At 49.3% G+C, this 16841-nt stretch overlaps 2 protein-coding genes across 2 annotated transcripts; both read left to right on the top strand.

Annotated features, from left to right (window-relative positions):
• Positions 1 to 3671: 3671 nt before the first annotated feature.
• Positions 3672 to 8410, top strand: FZR1 (fizzy and cell division cycle 20 related 1). The gene is made up of 4 exons (XM_048496701.1): positions 3672 to 3734; positions 3825 to 3929; positions 5341 to 5433; positions 6258 to 8410. The coding sequence occupies exons 1-4, from the start codon at positions 3672 to 3674 to the stop codon at positions 6297 to 6299; spliced, it is 303 nt and encodes a 100-aa protein (XP_048352658.1). The 3' UTR covers positions 6300 to 8410.
• A 777-nt stretch (positions 8411 to 9187) lies between these two features.
• TEKTIP1 (tektin bundle interacting protein 1) lies at positions 9188 to 16132 on the top strand. The gene is made up of 4 exons (XM_048497135.1): positions 9188 to 9327; positions 11714 to 11943; positions 14754 to 14879; positions 15966 to 16132. The coding sequence occupies exons 1-4, from the start codon at positions 9230 to 9232 to the stop codon at positions 16109 to 16111; spliced, it is 600 nt and encodes a 199-aa protein (XP_048353092.1). The 5' UTR covers positions 9188 to 9229; the 3' UTR covers positions 16112 to 16132.
• The last annotated feature ends 709 nt before the right edge of the window (positions 16133 to 16841 follow it).

Genomic DNA, 16841 nt, shown 5'->3' with positions numbered 1-16841 from the left:
GGGATGATGGGAACTGTAGTCCATAACATCTGGAGGGCTGCGAGTTTGACACCTATGATCTAAGGGGTCAGGCAGGGGCATACCGCCCACGGGGACATAGGGTATCACGTGTCCCTGGGCGCACCCCATCTAATCACATGAAGGGGCGCCGGGCCCAGGCCGCGCTTGCCAGCTCTGGGCAGTAGACCTGGTTGCCGTCGTCAACCTGGCACTCTTCCATGAGATTGGCAGACGACTTTATCTCTCTTTCTCTCTCCCTCCCCCCATATCTAAGGAAAATGGAGCCCATCTGTGTGTGTGTGTGTGTGTGTGTGTGTGTGTGTGTGTGTTCCCCCCCCCACCCCCCCCCCCCCCCCCCCCCCCCCCCCCCCACCCCCCCCCCCCCCCACCCCCCCCCCCCCCCACCCCCCCCCCCCCCCACCCCCCCCCATACAGTTCCCATCATGTCCCTGCCAGCATCATGCTGGCAGGGGATGATGGGAACTGTAGTCCATAACATGGTCACGAGTTTGACACCTATGATCTAAGGCAGCCATTCTCAACCAGGGTTTCTCAGGTGAGTACCCTGGGGTGTCAGTCGAAGCATGTCCCAGGGAGTACCGCGTGGCAATACTAGCCCGCCCCTCATTTTTATGGTGTCTCCCACCGGCGCCAGCAAGGACATGTAGCTGGCCCATGGGGCAGGGCCTGCCCCAAGGTCAGCAGCCGCCACCACCACCACCACCCACCCAAGTGCTTCCCTTCACCCTGGGAGGGGAAGGTGGGAGTGTGGCAAGAAGCAGGGGGGCAAATGGAAGGGGAAGGTGGAGAGGTGGGCGGCAGGGGGGTACTGCGTGAGAGATGGATGAAGAGGGAAGTGAGGTCAAGGGTACCCTGACCTCGAAAAGGTTGGGAAACACTGATCTAAGGCAACTGTATGTTCCACAACTGTGTAAAGAGCCCAAACGTCGGATCAAGCATGCCGCTGTTGCCCATTTTGTGGTAAACTTATTCCACTTCCTCAACCATAGATTTTAATCTTTCTTTTCTATTCAGAAATCACCATCATAGGATCTGTCACACTAAGCAGTAGCTTAGCATTTGTTTATTTATATTTTTATTTGTATCCCGCCCTTCCCAAGAAGGACTCAGGGCGGCACAACAGTAAATTTAACCCAGATAAAACAGCCAGTTAAAAAATGGTTAAAAAGCAACCACAGATGGCAAAATCCCCCCCCCCACCCCAACCCTGCATGCACCCATGGGAGGCCAGTGTTAGTCCTGATGAGGCCGGCTGGCTAGATGGAAATGCCTGGTGGAGAAGCTCCATCTCGCAGGCCCTGCGGAACTCATTCAGGTCATGCAGGGCCCTGATTTCATTAGGGTGCTTCTTCCACCAGGCAGGGGCTATCAGCAGAGTTTAAAGCGGAGCTACTCTGGTAAGACGAGAAGGTCTAGTAGCCTTCTTGCACTCACTGCAGCCTCCTAGCACTCTTGGAAAAGAATACTCTCCACACAAGATGTCCTTTCCATAGGAAGACTTTTACTTTAGCAGTTGCAAGGTTACACAAGTCTATGCTATCCAAGGCTATAGAGCTACACAGAACTGTTCAGCAAGAACACAGTGAACGCACACTGAACTACACTCTCAACTCAAGTCTCTGAACTTAGCATATACAATACTTTGCTTATACATCCAACAAGGATACCACCACCCCGCCCCAGCAACAGCCTCTCATTGGTCTAGAGTCACAGTTGAATCATGTTAGAGGTTAGCTGCCATTTGTCCCTAGACTTACTTCCTCTGGCCTTGCTGTTGGCAAACTTCTGCTAATTGGAAGATGACCCTTTTGTGAACCTTTTATATATATATCATGATATATATAATGCCTTGCATTATATATATCATGATAGGGGCCAGGGCTGAGAAGCCCTGGTCCTTGTGGAAGCCATCCAGGGATCTCCAGTAAATTTCCCTCCGATGAGCGAAGGTATAATATAATATATATAATGCAAGGCAGTAGTTTAGAATTACAAACTGATAGATATAATAAACACATTATAAATCCATTCATTTTTAACACAGAGTAATAAATGTGTTATAAAAACATTCACATGTGATACACGCTGTACTTTATAATGAATTAATGGACGTGACAATTTCCATTAGGCTGGAGCAGAGCAAGCTTGGAAGCTGAAAGGCCCGAGTTCTCCGCATTGACGGGACGCAATAAATGTTTCAGCGCTAATTTAGAGGCAGCTGGCAGCTTCTCAGATGTTAATTACCTCTTGTTGATGTAGGTGCTGAATCGACTTAGGACTGAGTCATCATCAAATGAGAAGTTTTGATCGTTTGGACTCTGTGCACAATTGTGGGCTGCATAATTGTCTTAGACATTTTGGCTGGTTTTGCAATCTGTTCCATGATGCTTATACTTTTTTTATTGTATTATATTTGGCAGTGCGTGCGTGCGCCCCGTGCCTCTGCCACGGCGACGCCTGCCCCAGAACACCCCCAGAATGCCTGGGAACACCCCTGGAACGCCCCGGCCATGCCCCCACCGGGGCGTGTGTCCTGGGCGTTGCACCCCACAACGTTGGCGTTACGCCACTGGTCATGTAGCAAAGATCCTTGTGCCAGGGCGGCAGTCTGGGTATAGCTTTTTTTTAATACCTGATTGTCAGTATGCTATACATGTGTTCATGGTATGTGTACTGCATTATAATTATGATACAGTATCAGACCAGCAGTCTGCTTATTTTCCAGCTCTGTAGGGTCTTAAGCACACAGTTGGAGGGGGGGTCTGCTTTGCACCATGGGTCCCCATCCTTAGCCAGCAGGCCCTTTTGGAATTCTCCCATAAGTGTGTGGGGTGCAGCCACAAAATGGCTGCCAGAGCTTTATCTTCAGTCACGCACAGGGGTGGAGAGAGGGAGAACTGCGCCAGGGGCGTGCGTGCGCCCCTGCCACGGTGGCGCCCGCCCCGAAACACCCGCGGAACACGGTGGCGCCCGCCCCAGAACACGGCAGCACCCGCCCCGGAACACCCCCTGCCGAGGCGCGTGTCCGGGGCGTTGCACCCCACAACGTTGGCGCTACGCCACTGGTCACGTAGCAAAGATCCTTGTGCCGGGGCAGCAGCTGCTGTGAAAGCAACTTGATTAAAAATCTGTACCGCCCATCAAATCTCCATTGGCCAATCAGAACCTTTGCTGGGCAAAAGCTCCACTTGACCTTGCCCACTTCATAAAAATACCTGGTAAACACCAGGAGAGGGGTTAGCAGGTGCCACGGCACTCACAGGGACCTCTCTGGAAAGGCCTTCTCTACATTCAAAGATAACAGGGATTGGACGAGGGATCTTGGCACGTGGAGCCTTTGCGCACAAAGTGATTGGATGCCTATTTTCCAAGAACCTTTTCGGAAGCTGCGGAAGAGAGGTCTTTTTCTCTCCGAGTTGCCACATTGTGGTCACTGGCTCAGTTGGGAGCGGGTCTGCCTTTCGTATCAGAGGGCTCAGCTTCAATCCCAAGCTTCTCCTTTGAAAACAGGTGTTGGGAATGCCCTTCCTCTGCCTGCATGAGTCCCTGGGGACTCATTGGCCGATTGTGGGCCAATGGACTGACAACGTTCACTTCATACACGCGTGCATGCATTCTGGGTTGATTGAAAACTAGCAAGCGCACACCATATGAACCCCCTGCTGACCAGTTTGGTTCCGTGGGACGCCTGCTTTGAGGAAGTGATGTGGGAGGTGGCACTCCAGGCCCTTTTCTTTCCACCCCCACCCCCCCTTTCAGGACAGCAGCGAATCCCAGCATCAGAGCCTCCTTTCTCTTGGCAGGTGAGCACTCACGGATACTCTCAGAACCAAATCCTTGTCTGGAAGTACCCATCCTTGACTCAAGTAGCAAAGCTGACTGGGCACTCATACAGAGTTCTTTACCTGGTAAGTATCCTGCCTCTTCTTCCGCTCCCGTTTTGTTTCTCAAGAGATCTCCCCTTCCCCACCAGGGCCAGCTCAAGAGAAGTCCTCCTTTCAGAGGGGCTTTGTGAGGTGTCCAGTGGGCAGGGGCGGAGCGAGGGGGAACTGCGTGTGGGGCACGCATGCGCCTCATGCCCTCGCCATGCCCCTGACACGCCCCCAGACAGGCATGCGCCTGGCCCCCCCTCCCCCGTTGATGCTTCACCACTGCCAGTGGGGGAACTCTTTGGAGACTTAGTGCCCCACAGGGACAAACCTTTTATGTTAACTGTATAAACCATCTTGAAGGTGTGGGTGTTGACCTTTAAGGCCTTCCGCGGCCTGGGACCCTCATACCTTCGGGACCGTATTACCCCATATGTCCCCACTCGGCCTCTGCGTTCAGCAGAGGCCAATTTACTGGTGGTTCCTGACCCCTCAATGATGCGGCTGGCCTCCACTCGTGCCAGGGCCTTTTCAGCCTTGGCCCCTGCCTGGTGGAACACTCTTCCTCCAGCTGTCCGGGCCGTGCGGGACCTTGGTGAATTCCGCAGGGCCTGTAAGACTGAGTTGTTCCACCGGGCTTTTGGAGAGACCAGCCGCTGACTGAGGTGCCCCTTCTATTCCTTCGGTTTCGGAGTCCCCTTTGCCATCTAGGGGACCCACTTTTTGTTCTGTTTTCCCCTCCTTGGGAGGGTTTAATTGGGGTTATCGCTGACGCCATTTTTATTGAATCTACCGCTGTTTTTTAAATTTAAATTATTTTAATCTAATGGGGTTTTTTGAACAACATGGATCCCACAGTGTGTGAGAATGTAGCAAAATTTCTGCTAACAATAATAGACGTAAGTCTAGATGAATACCAACCAATGTCTATGTATTATGACCACATATAGCCAGCAGTAATTTTTCTAGCTTCTGTCAGTATCCGATGACGTTTAAGTGAGTTAACTTAGCTGAAGGAATGTCCTATAGTTACAGAAGGACCATGTATATATTTTAGTATTTAGTATTTTAGTACCAGTGTCTATAATTGTGAGCAATAATGGGCAAATTTTGTATGCTGATTTTGTATGTTTATTTTATGCCAATAAAGGCTTGTGACGTGACTTGAATCTAATGGGGTTTGTCTGCATATATTATATGTAGAATCTGTGTTGTGCACCACCCAGAGCCCTTCGGGGGTTGGGCGGTATAAAACCCCCCATAAATAAATAAATAAATTAGTTGAATGCATTGAATTCAGCTCTATTTCTGGAGCCAGTTTGGGGCCACAAAGCAAGATAAAATTTAGTAAATGCTGCTTTCTGGTGCAAGTGTCATTTGGGGGGGTGTCCTTCATCTCTCTTCCCACCTTGGCTTCTGTTCTCGTCCTTCCTCCCCTAACCTCTTCCAGGCAATGTCACCTGATGGAGAGGCCATTGTAACAGGTGCTGGGGACGAGACGTTGAGGTTTTGGAATGTCTTCAGCAAAACCCGCTCTACCAAGGTAAAACACCTGCCTGTCGAGTATTGTGCCACATGTACAAATTCTTACAAGCTCCTCTGGAGTCAAGTAATCTCTGTGTTGTCTGCATGCTGTCATGGCTGATCCAGTTGCACCCAGGGTGGAAAACCTGCCGTTGAAGGAGGTATTTGCTGTGCCTCTGGATGAGTTGCTGTAAGGGGCGAACACTCCTATAGTAGAAGCATGGACATAGTGGGTGACCGCGGAGAATGAATAATCCTCCTTCCACCGTCTGAAACAGAACAAACGTGTCTGTTTGGAACTTAGCACGTGGCGCAGTCCATCGTAAAAGCTCTGCCCAACTGCCTTCCTTCCCAGAAATGGGCCTCTGCTTTTTTTTTATTATTATTATTATTATTATTATTATTATTATTATTATTATTATTATTATTATTATTAGTAGTAGTAGTAGTAGTAGTAGTAGTAGTAGTAGTAGTAGTAGTAGTAGTAGTAGTAGTAGTAGTAGTAGTAGTAGTAGTAGTAGTAGTAGTAGTATTAATTGTATTTATAAACCGCCCTCCCCCGAAATCCCTTTCCTGGTCTGTGACTGATAGCACTGACCCCCTGTAGCGCGTATGTGAAGATGTTCATGGACTGCAGTTCTCATCAGCCCCTGCCACCATGGCCAATTGGGCAAGCTGGCAGGGGCTGATGGGAATTGTACTCCATGGACATCCGCAGCACCATTGGTTAGCCACACCTGCCCTTCCACAGCACCAAATGTCTCGCTATTCATCCAGTGTTGCCATTGAAAAAATGCCCAGATTTTCTCACGACTTTCTTCTCTCTTTCCCCCCCAATCCTAGGAGTCCGTTTCAGTTCTTAACCTCTTCACCCGGATACGGTAAAGCCCACCGAGAGACTCTGTTGGGGGGCGGGAGGGGAGAAAACCACTAACAAGATGTGCATGGAGCCTACGGTCATCGTCTGGGGGAGGGAAGGGGGGGGGGAGAAGTACGCTATGTCAATCTGTTCAGAAGGTATCGGAGATGCTTATTAAACACCTGAATATGAATGTTAGCAGACGTTGTTTGGGGGCAGCAGGACAGGAAGCAGCCAAACTTTTTCAGTTTTGTTCCAGTGAACGTTGCAAAGTGTAAACCTTGTCCTGTTCTCCCATCTACACAAGCAGCAGGGAGCCCCTGGCTTCCAACAGAGAAAAGTGTTACTATTATGTATTTTGAGTGTGTCTGCGCACTCGGCTGTCAAGTGAGTGTGTGGGTGGGTGCGTGTGCGTGCGTGCGTGCGTTTTAAAGAAACCAAGATTCAACATGTTTACTTGTCCTGATTGAGGAGGATGTAATTATTTTTGCTTTCGAGGGGTGCCAAACAAGAAAAAACCAGGGTTTAACTTGAAAAAAAGAAATTTAGGAAAGTAGTGAGTGGCTGAGAGAGTGGGGGAGGGGTAGGCAAAAGGGGCATTTCTTTGGCGCTGCACCGGTGAGTCACAGGTGGAGAAATCTAGTTCACTGTTGAGCTGGTGACTGGCAGATTGATAGTGCTGAAAGCGGAGGAGAGAACTCCTTTTCCAGCCCTCTGTGCACAGGGAGGGAACAATACTGGGGTTACTTGTCTGGAAGAGACCAACGCTCTGCCTTTTCATTCTTTTCATCCTAAGCATGTTTCGGGGGAGAGCAGGGAGAATCCTGCAGACTGTTCAAGTTACTTATTTCCAAGTAACGACACATCAGATCATGGCCCACAAAGCACGAGATATTGTCAGGCGTTCGGTCTTGCTTGACGATTGGAGGGGGGAAAGGGGGGAGTTAGATTTTTGGAAGGGGGAGGGTCACCTAAGATGGGCATAGGTTTGGTTGGGGTTGTTTTTTCTCAGAGAAAGGGGAAAGAAATAGCTCCCTTCTATTGTTTCAGGCACGAACAGCAATTGCCATTTGGGGGTTGCGGTCTCTTTCATGCTGGTCCAAAGTTTGTTTTTCTTGGAAGTTAGCGAACTCTCCGTTTAATGGAGCACATGTGTAAGAGAGAGAAAAGCACTTTGTGTTCTTACATGCTGCTTTGAATCCAGACCTCTTCCAGCAGCTCAGGAGTTTGTGCCAATTATACCCCCAGCTGTCTTTTTGTGGGGGTTGCTCTCTTCCTGCCTCTTGTTGTGTGATTGGGGAGGCAAATGTTCCTTTTGTGTGCAGGGTGTGTCTGTGTGTGTGCGTGCAGAAAACTGACAATGGTCCTATTTGATGTGACACGCAGCAGCGTGTCTTCCTCATGTTGTCAGACTGTGTGAAGGGTGCAGCGAGCGTGTGTGCATTTCTGTTCGGCGGCAGACGAAAGCCAAACCGTGTCCAGCTCTCCCACATACGCAAAACAAAGGGAGTGCCGTCCCAGAACTCTTTTTCCCCCAGCTCAGACTGGGTTTGCTCACCATTTGTCAGGGGAGGTGTGGGAAAGGGAGCAAACCACTCAGCGACACCTCCGGAACGGACGCACCCTGACGAAAGAGACCGCGCAGCACTTACAAGGGGCACCCTGACGAACTGTGTGTAAAACCAACATCCTGTCGAAACGCCCTCTCTCCTGTTGACTGGAAGGTGAAGAACGCATCTCTGGACTTCCGTGTCCCTGGAAGTGGGACCGCTTCGGATGTCTGCTTCCTGCTATCTGCTGGGCAGTTGCTGCAGGCCAGGGAGATCCGAGGAAAGAAAATATCAACGCTACTGCTGTTTGTCTCAGAATTCTCTTGGGTGTCAGAAAAAGTGATATTTGTGTTTAAAAAAGAAGTGTGTGTGGGAACTGGGGGATCACATTGTAAACTCGTATTACAGTACATGGTTCTTCCTTTCTGGCCAGAATTTGGGGAGGGGGGAGGGCGAGGTTCTGATGGCATTTCCCCCCTCTTTTGGTGTTTGTTATGAATGTGATCTGTCGAAAGGAGAAACGGGAACCCTCTTGTCACTCGAAATATCAAGTTTAATCTATCTGGCATTAAAGGGAATTGCTGACATTCTCTGCCTAAAGTGTGGTGTTTGTCGAAGCTTTTGGCCCAGCGTTGGTTCTCTGTTTAGTCTGATTCTCTGTTTAGGTACATTTGATAAAAAAATATTGACTAGCCCTGGGCCCAGGACAGAACCCTGTGGCACCCCACTAGTCACTTCTCTCCAGGATGAAGAGGAGCCGTTGATGAGCACCCTTTGAGTTCGGTCAGTCAACCAGTTACAAATCCATCTAATAGTGGCATTAGTCTACACATTTCATTAGCTTACCCTGTTTCCCTGAATATAAGACATCCCCTAAAAATAAGACATAGTAGAGGTTTTGCTGAAGTGCAAAATATAAGGCATCCCCCGAAAGTAAGACATAGCAAAGTTTTTTGTTTCGAAGCATGCCCGACAAACAGAACACAGAAAAATAAGACATCCCCTGAAAATAAGACATAGCGCATCTTTGGAAGCAAAAATTAATATAAGAGACTGTCTTATATTCGGGGAAACACGGCACTTGCAAGAATACTATGGGGCACCTCGTCAGAAGCTTCACTAACATCAAGGGATGCTACGCCCACAGCATTCCCTTCGTCTACCAAGCTACTCACACTATCAAAAAAAGAGGTGACTTGTTTTTCAAAAACCCACGCTGACTTTTTGTGATCACAGTATTCCCTTCTAAGTGCTGGCAGACCGTCTGTTTAATGATGTGCTCCAGGGGGATGGTTGCTAAGGGGATGGTTGCCAAGAGGTGTATATAGCAAACAATGATCCTCCTTTTCTCACCTGCTGAGAAAAGGCAAACCCTCCGGCTGGCCTGGAGGAGTTGCAGTCCAACCATGGATTTCCACGGCTTGGCTTACAGAGATTTAGTGTTAGATCGACCGTATGTCCCCCAGAGCACTCTGGAGACTCAATTCCCCGCTCCGCTGTACAGGTGAGTGTCTTCTTCCATTCCTTCACCCACCCACTTGGGTTGGCTTCCGTTCCCCATCATCTGGGGGGGGGGTATAGAATATTGTATTCATCTCCTGCCCCCTGAACGAATGGTGTTTGAAACGAGGCTCACATTCGCGTTTTGCTAATTACTGTGTAACTGCCACCAGCTCAGTTTGCCCAGAGCAAGCTAAATGTTTTGTGGGGGTGGGGGTCTTTGTGTAGAAAATCAGTGGTTCATAGTGGTGCCCCCGGTCGAGGGGCACCGGGCGCTTCGCCCTGCTTTCCTCAGGGTATTGACACCAGTCCAGTCTCTTGGAATAATACTTTTTACACGCAGGATACTTGACCTTCAATTTAAATGGTTAAAAGCAAGTTAAGCAGTCGATGCAAATTAGAGGGGACTCGTTTTAAATTTGTCGTTTTGGTGAAGCAGCCAGTTTGCAAAATGAAAGTTTTCTGTTAAGAGGCATGAAGCGCCGGACAGGAAACGCGTGCAGGTTGGTAGGAGCCCCCACCCAGCACGTTCTCTTGATGATCAGGACAGTTTGGAAACTGAAAACCCTCCGATCAGAAGTTCTGCTAGCCCAAGGTCTGCTTGTTTTGCCTGGATTTGTTCAATAACGGGGAGAGGGCGGGGCTGACCCACACACGAGAACCAGTCGAGCAACGCAAAAGCCGTTGACAGACATAAGGGGCTTCACGTCGTAGTGTGACATCTATGAACTTTTCTTTTTGCTAGAAGAAGAAGAAGAGTTTGGATTTATATCCCCCATTTATCTCCTGCAGGAGACTCAAAGGGGCTTACAATCTCCTTGCCCTTCAACCCCTCACAACAAACACCCTGTGAGGTGGGTGGGGCTGAGAGAGCTCCGAGAAGCTGTGACTAGCCCAAGGTCACCCAGCTGGCATGTGTGGGAGTGCACAGGCTAATCTGAACTCCCCAGTTAAGCCTCCACAGCTCAGGCGGCAGAGCTGGGAATCAAACCCGGTTCCTCCAGATGAGATACACGAGCTCTTAACCTCCTACGCCACTGCTGCTCCTGTTTTTTTGGAGCAGCAGAATGTTAAAAAAAATTCCTCAGGCTTTTATGTAACCGTTCTAATTTGTGCTCTACCAAAAATATTTGCTAATTGTAATTATTTGGGGGAGGGGGGAATCTCCCATTGATTCTTCTGCTAGTTTATCACGTTGAGGTCATTTTTCAGGAGTCTCTGTTTCCAGTTCCACCTCTCCACGTCAGGTGTAGTGGAGTTTGCAGGAACACACATGGCTTTCAAGGTGACTGCTAAGCAAGAGCCTCCAGATACAGAGGCAGAATACCTTCAAGTACCATTTTGTGGGCCAAAGTGGGGCTTTGTGGGGATTTTCCATCCTCTCTTCATGAGGCTGGGTTACGTTGTCAGATGCTGGATTAAATGGGCTATCTGGCTTTCTTTTGGGTAGCTGCTCGTTTTGCCAGTGACTTTGGAAAGGTGAGCTGGCATCAAAATGTGGTCAACAGAGGAAAATTCAGGAAGGTCTGGGAAAGGGAGTTAGAAGATTAGAGACCATTTCTCACTCATTGAGCAGCTGATTTGGATGAGCTGGTTTTTATATCTTGTTTTTCTCTAAGGATTCTCGAAGTGGCTGACAATCTCCTTCCCTCCTCTTCCCCACAACAGACTCCTTGTGAGACAGGTGGGACTGAGAGAGTTCAGAAAGACCTGTGATTAGCCCAAGAGTAGCTAGCAGGTTTCATGTGGAGGAGTGAGGAACCAAGCCCAGTTCACCTGGTCATGAGTCCACCGCTTATGTGGAGGAGCGGGGAATCAAACCACCTTCTCCAGATAAGAGTCCATAGGTCCGTGGTGGCGAACCTTTGGCACTCCAGATGTTATGGACTATAATTCCCATCAGCCCCTGCCAATTGGCCATGCTGGCAGGGGCTGATGGGAATTGTAGTCCATAACATCTGGAGTGCCAAAGGTTCACCACCACTGCCATAGGTCTTAACCAAACTATTCCGCACTGTGTTGAGTACCTCGTTCAAATTCTACCAGCCCAAGTTAAAATGCTCTTTGAGTTGCAGCTCTCGGACAGATAATTTCCCTCCCAGTCATCTTGAAACCAAAGTCGGTCTGGAAATGGTGCTCAGCTGCTAGGTCGGATTCTGAGGCAAACGCAGGCAAGTGAAGGCCGATGCCTGCCTCCTTTGAGGACAAATATTTATTTAAGCTAGGCCTAGTTGTTTAGACAAGCCTTGTTTCCTCCGCACAACAGCATTGCAAGGTAGGGTAGGAGGTTGAGCGGACTGGGAATTGGAACTCCTAGTTCGTACCAGCGGTTCTTCCTGCCATGTGCTACCGTCTGTTACAGAATGTGGCCCTTTCCACTCTCTCTACAGCGATGAGTACTTAGCACTGAGAGCCCCCCGCAATGCGCCCGTCATCAAGGAGGCTGTGCGTTGGAAGTTCACCCCCATGGGGTGGGACGCCATCCCTCAGACCTGGTACACAGGTCTCACCAACTGCCGCAACCGTGATGCCTGGTATACCCTCACCGATGGTATTGGCCGGGAGGCCTACCACCGCTGGTACAAGTCCCATGCCAAACGGGAGAAGACGCTGCCAGCCGGTAAGGAAAGACCTGGTTTTATTTGAGCCCCTTTCCCTTGGAAGAAGAAAAATCTCTACGTTCCCTGGCCTTGCATATCTCACCTTAAGAACATAAGAACTAGCCTGCTGGATCAGACCAGAGTCCATCTAGTCCAGCTCTCTGCTACTCGCAGTGGCCCACCAGGTGCCTTTGGGAGCTCACATGCAGGAGGTGAAAGCAATGGCCTTCTGCTGCTGTTGCTCCTGAGCACCTGGTCTGCTAAGGCATTTGCAATCTCAGATCAAGGAGAATCAAGATTGGTAGCCATAGATCGACTTCTCCATAAATCTGTCCAAGCCCCTTTTAAAGCCATCACCACCTCCTGTGGCAGCATATTCCAAACACCAATCACACGTTGCGTGAAGAAGTGTTTCCTTTTATTAGTCCTAATTCTTCCCCCCAGCATTTTCAATGAATGCCCCCTGGTTCTAGTATTGTGAGAAAGAGAGAAAAAATTTTCTCTGTCAACATTTTCTACCCCATGCATAATTTTATAGACTTCAATCATATCCCCCCTCAGACGTCTCCTCTCCAAACTAAAGAGTCCCAAACGCTGCAGCCTCTCCTCGTAAGGAAGATGCTCCAATCCTTCAATCATCCTCGTTGCCCTTCTCTGCACTTTTTCTATCTCTTCGATATCCTTTTTGAGATGTGGCGACCAGAACTGGACACAGTACTCCAAGTGCGGTCGCACCACGCCTTTATATAAGGGCATGACAATCCTTGCAGTTGTATTATCAACTCTTTTCCTAATTTTCCCCAGCATAGAGTTTGCCTTTTTCACAGCTGCCATGCATTGAGTTGACATTCCCATGGAACTATCAACTAAGATGCCCAAATCCTTACCTTCCCCTCAAATCAGACAACTGTGTTCAAAGGGATGACTACATTCAAGCGGGGAGCGGCAGAAATGTGCAGAAGGTAGGGATTGGGAGGTGCTTGGAGCATATTTAGTTTGAGTGCCTTCTGGTCTCTCTTAAATCTGGCTTAAGAGATTTTGCAAATTCTGGAATGGGCCTGTTGGAAACAGCCGCTATTTCCTTAAATCGGTTTGCATCTTCTGCACCTGTGCGCGCGTGCACTCATATGTTACTGCTACGGAAGCACTCGCTGCCGCAAAATGGGTACCAGTGCACCAGTCCCTCAAGTCAGAAGCATCGTATTGGGCTCCTTCAGCTGAAGCAAGCATGCTTTTTTTTGGTGTCGTTTAAACCCAAGGGGGATGTTTGCAACAGTAGTACGGAAGGGGAAGAGGCTGAGATGCTCAGGCAAATGTGCAATCCAGAGCGGTAGCAAGGGCAATTGCGCCCAAGGCACGTGTGTGCCCTGCCACAGCCCAACCTTGGTTTGCCTCCGCCACGCCCCGGTACACCCGTCACGGTGTGTCATGCCCCCCTGCCCCTTGGTGCTACGCCACTGGCACAACCTGAAGTGCAAATGAAGAAGTGAGACGTTTTGTGGGATTTCAAGGGCATCTGTTGAATTTCAGAATCTGGGGTGTCAACCTTAGATGTCCATAAGAAGAAGAAGAAGAGTTTGGATTTATATCCCCCCTTTCTCTCCCGCAGGAAGGGGCTTACTCGAAGGGGCTTACAATCTCCTTGCCCTTCCCCCCTCACAACAAACACCCTGTGAGGTAGGTGGGGCTGAGAGAGCTCCGAGAAGCTGTGACTAGCCCCAGGTCACCCAGCTGGCGTGTGTGGGAGTGTACAGGCTAATCTGAATTCCCCAGATAAGCCTCCACAGCTCAGGCGGCAGAGCTGGGAATCAAACCCGGTTCCTCCAGATTAGATACGCGAGCTCTTAACCTCCTACGCCACTGCTGCTCCTGCAAACAGGATGAATGGGGGGGGGGGGACAACATCAAGGTATCTGTGAGCTGAAGTGCGGGGGTGGAGGGGCAAAAACCTTTTCCACACAAATCCCTAAAACATTTTCAGGCCCCCCTTCACCACAATGTATACCCACACTCACCCCTCCCAGGCACCATTTTTGTGATTTTCCCTTCTTTTAAGTTGTCCAACTGATGTTTCTATGCTTCACAGCTTTGTGCTGTGATCATCTGCGCCTTCTATCTTCCATCCTTTACAGATTAGCTCCTCAAAACTAAAGAAACTCATAGAAACAGAGCAGGAGAAACAGGCAAAGGGCAGAGAGCGAGCTCAGAAAAGAGTGCCAAGAAGGAACATCAGAACGAGCCTGCTGGATCAGACCAGAGTCCGTCTAGTCCAGCACTCTGCTACTCGCAGTGGCCCACCAGGTGCCTCTGGGAGCACACCTGCAGGAGGTGAAAGCAATGGCCTTTTGCTGCTGCTGCTCCAAAACACCTGGTCTGCTCAGGCATTTGCAATCTCAGATCAAGGAGGATCAAGAGGAAGCTCAGGGAAGGCAGAAAGGGGTGGTAAACGGCGTATATGCAGTTTTAAAAACGTTTCAACTAAAAAAAACATTTTAAAGGGGCATTTGTTTAAAGCATTTTGAGGCTGCAAATAAAACGTCGTGGGAACCAAAGGAGGCAAAAACCATGCAGAACTCCCTTGAGGAAATGTTTTATTTCCTGCCTGAAAACGTTTTAGTGCGGAAAGGACCAACGTGTCCCCAGTGTGCCTGGTCCCTGCTTCACAAAACGGGTGTCTGTCCTTTCCTAGAAAATGCCCAGATTTATTTCGCAGTACGGTCGCCCCCTCCACTTGAGATGGGATCGGTTCTTTGCTAAACGAACAACGCTCCAAAGAAGGGATCAGCCTTGCGGCAGCCATGACTTATCTTCATGGTGGGTTTCCTCGCAGCTTACACCCAGCATTTGCGGGACAGCAGCTGGTACGATCCGATTGTCCCGGCGCAGTATTTGAAGCCTGCTACGCGTTGGGGAGCCTTCCTCTGGCAAGACAAGCCAGTTCCTGGAAAGGAATACGGTAAGTTGCTTCTAAGGAAGGTGTGGGGTGGATCCTTTGACACCTCCTCGACTTGACCTATTGGTGTCTTGGCAACTTTTCTCCGTCTGAGGCTTCTTCTGCAAATTATTCCTGTAAGAGAACATTCCTTTTCCCATCAGCCCCTCATTCCTATTACATCTTCAACTCTGGATAAATTATGAACCCCTTACTCTATTGACCGAACCTGCGCCCCTGCCTGCCATCCTGTACCTCGCTGGGCTTTGCCTACTCCCGTATTCTGGGCCTCAACCTACCTTACAGTGTTGGTATGCAGACAAAATGGTGATAGGGAAAATGCCGTACGCGAACCTGAATTTCTTCAAGGAAAGGTGGGCTTGAAAGAAGTGAGGGGTGAGTTCAGAGGTGGGATCCAGCAGGTTCTCACCAGTTCCCGAGAGTGGGTTACTAATTATTGATGTGTGCTGAGAGGGGGTTACTAATTGGGTCTGCTTTTCCGTTAGAAATTCCATTAGGTCCAAAAAAAATCATAAAGTCCTGTTGCTTCCTATGTGGCTGGTTAGCGAAGGTAGAAAACGGGATAATTCTCCCTGTTGGGCTGTTTTAAAAACATGTTTTAGAAATAGGGTAAAGTTCCTTGTTTAAGGAAAGTCTCCTTCTTTTGATTTCTAGAAACAAAATTAAGTATTTGAAAGTATGAAGTATTTGACAGGCAGTCAATTAGAGGAGAAGTAGTTGTTTCTGTTGGCAGTAGACGATAGGACTTGCTACAATGAGTTTAAATTATGGACAGAAAGATACCAGCTGGAAATTAGGAACTTTTTTTAAAAAGTAAGAGTTTTTTACAGTAACAGAGAAATTATTAATGCCCCGCCCCCAGAATGCCCAGCCACGCCCCTGGAATGCCCCGCTCAGCCCCATTGGCGCTACGCCACTGTTTGAATCCCACCACCGTGGGAACCTGTTACTAAAGTTTTTGGATCCCACCACTGGGTGAGTTCCCTTATCAGGGGCTTGGCCCCAAGACCCTCTGACCCCCCAAAACCACAGATCACCATGGCTTGCAGTCCAGCTCCCCCCGCCCAATTTTGCCTTCCTCTTCTCTAGTGGTCAACCGCAATCGCTGTGCCAAAGACCTGCCAGGGAAGCCCGGCTATGTACCTCACCTGTCTCTGTACACACCCGTCTTCACCGCCAAGGATTATCGCACCTGGAGAATGTTCAGTCACCAACCTTCCACCAACAACCAATAAAACCTTTGCTACAATTGCCTCAACCGCACTTCTGAGTACTGTTGCCACCTTTTTGGAAAAATTCCTGGAGATTTGGGGGTAGAGGCGGGAGTAGAGAAAGGTTTGGATGACGTCACAAGGCCCTTTCCCCCGAGCAGAGCCGATCTTGCAAATGAGGGATCTGTTGTAATTCAAGAAAATTACAGCTCTCGTGGAGTTTGTGAAACGGCTCAGGCTTCGCTGCCTTTACTGGGGATTACTTAGATCCGTGGTGGCGAACCTTTGGCACTCCAGATGTTATGGACTACAATTCCCATCAGCCCCTGCCAGCACGGCCAATTGGCCATGGTGGCAGGGGCTGATGGGAATTGTAGTCCATGAACACATGGAGTGCCAAAGGTTCGCCACCACTGACTTAGATCAAATCTGTCTTAATGACATAGCCAGGGGTGGCCAACCTATGATGCTCCAGATGTTCATGGACTGCAATTCCTATCAGCCCCTGCCAGCACGGCCAATTGGCAGGGGCTGATGGGAATTGCAGTCCATGAACGTCTGGAGCATCATAGGTTGGCCACCCCTGAAATTGTGCTCGTGTGTGTGCAGTATTGTTTGAAGAACAAAGAAGAAATCCTGCAACTTGCAGGCACTGATACTGGGCAATTGACCCTAAGCCCTCCTATGGGGCTCTACTGGAGTGAAAGACAGACAGTGTGTGTACCTACAGATGCATGGACAGGGGTGCAGGTAA

This window comes from Sphaerodactylus townsendi, linkage group LG05, assembly GCF_021028975.2.
Source record: "Sphaerodactylus townsendi isolate TG3544 linkage group LG05, MPM_Stown_v2.3, whole genome shotgun sequence".
NCBI lineage: Eukaryota > Metazoa > Chordata > Lepidosauria > Squamata > Sphaerodactylidae > Sphaerodactylus > Sphaerodactylus townsendi.
Note: the sequence above shows the minus strand (reverse complement) of the source record. Positions and strands in the feature narration are given on the sequence as shown.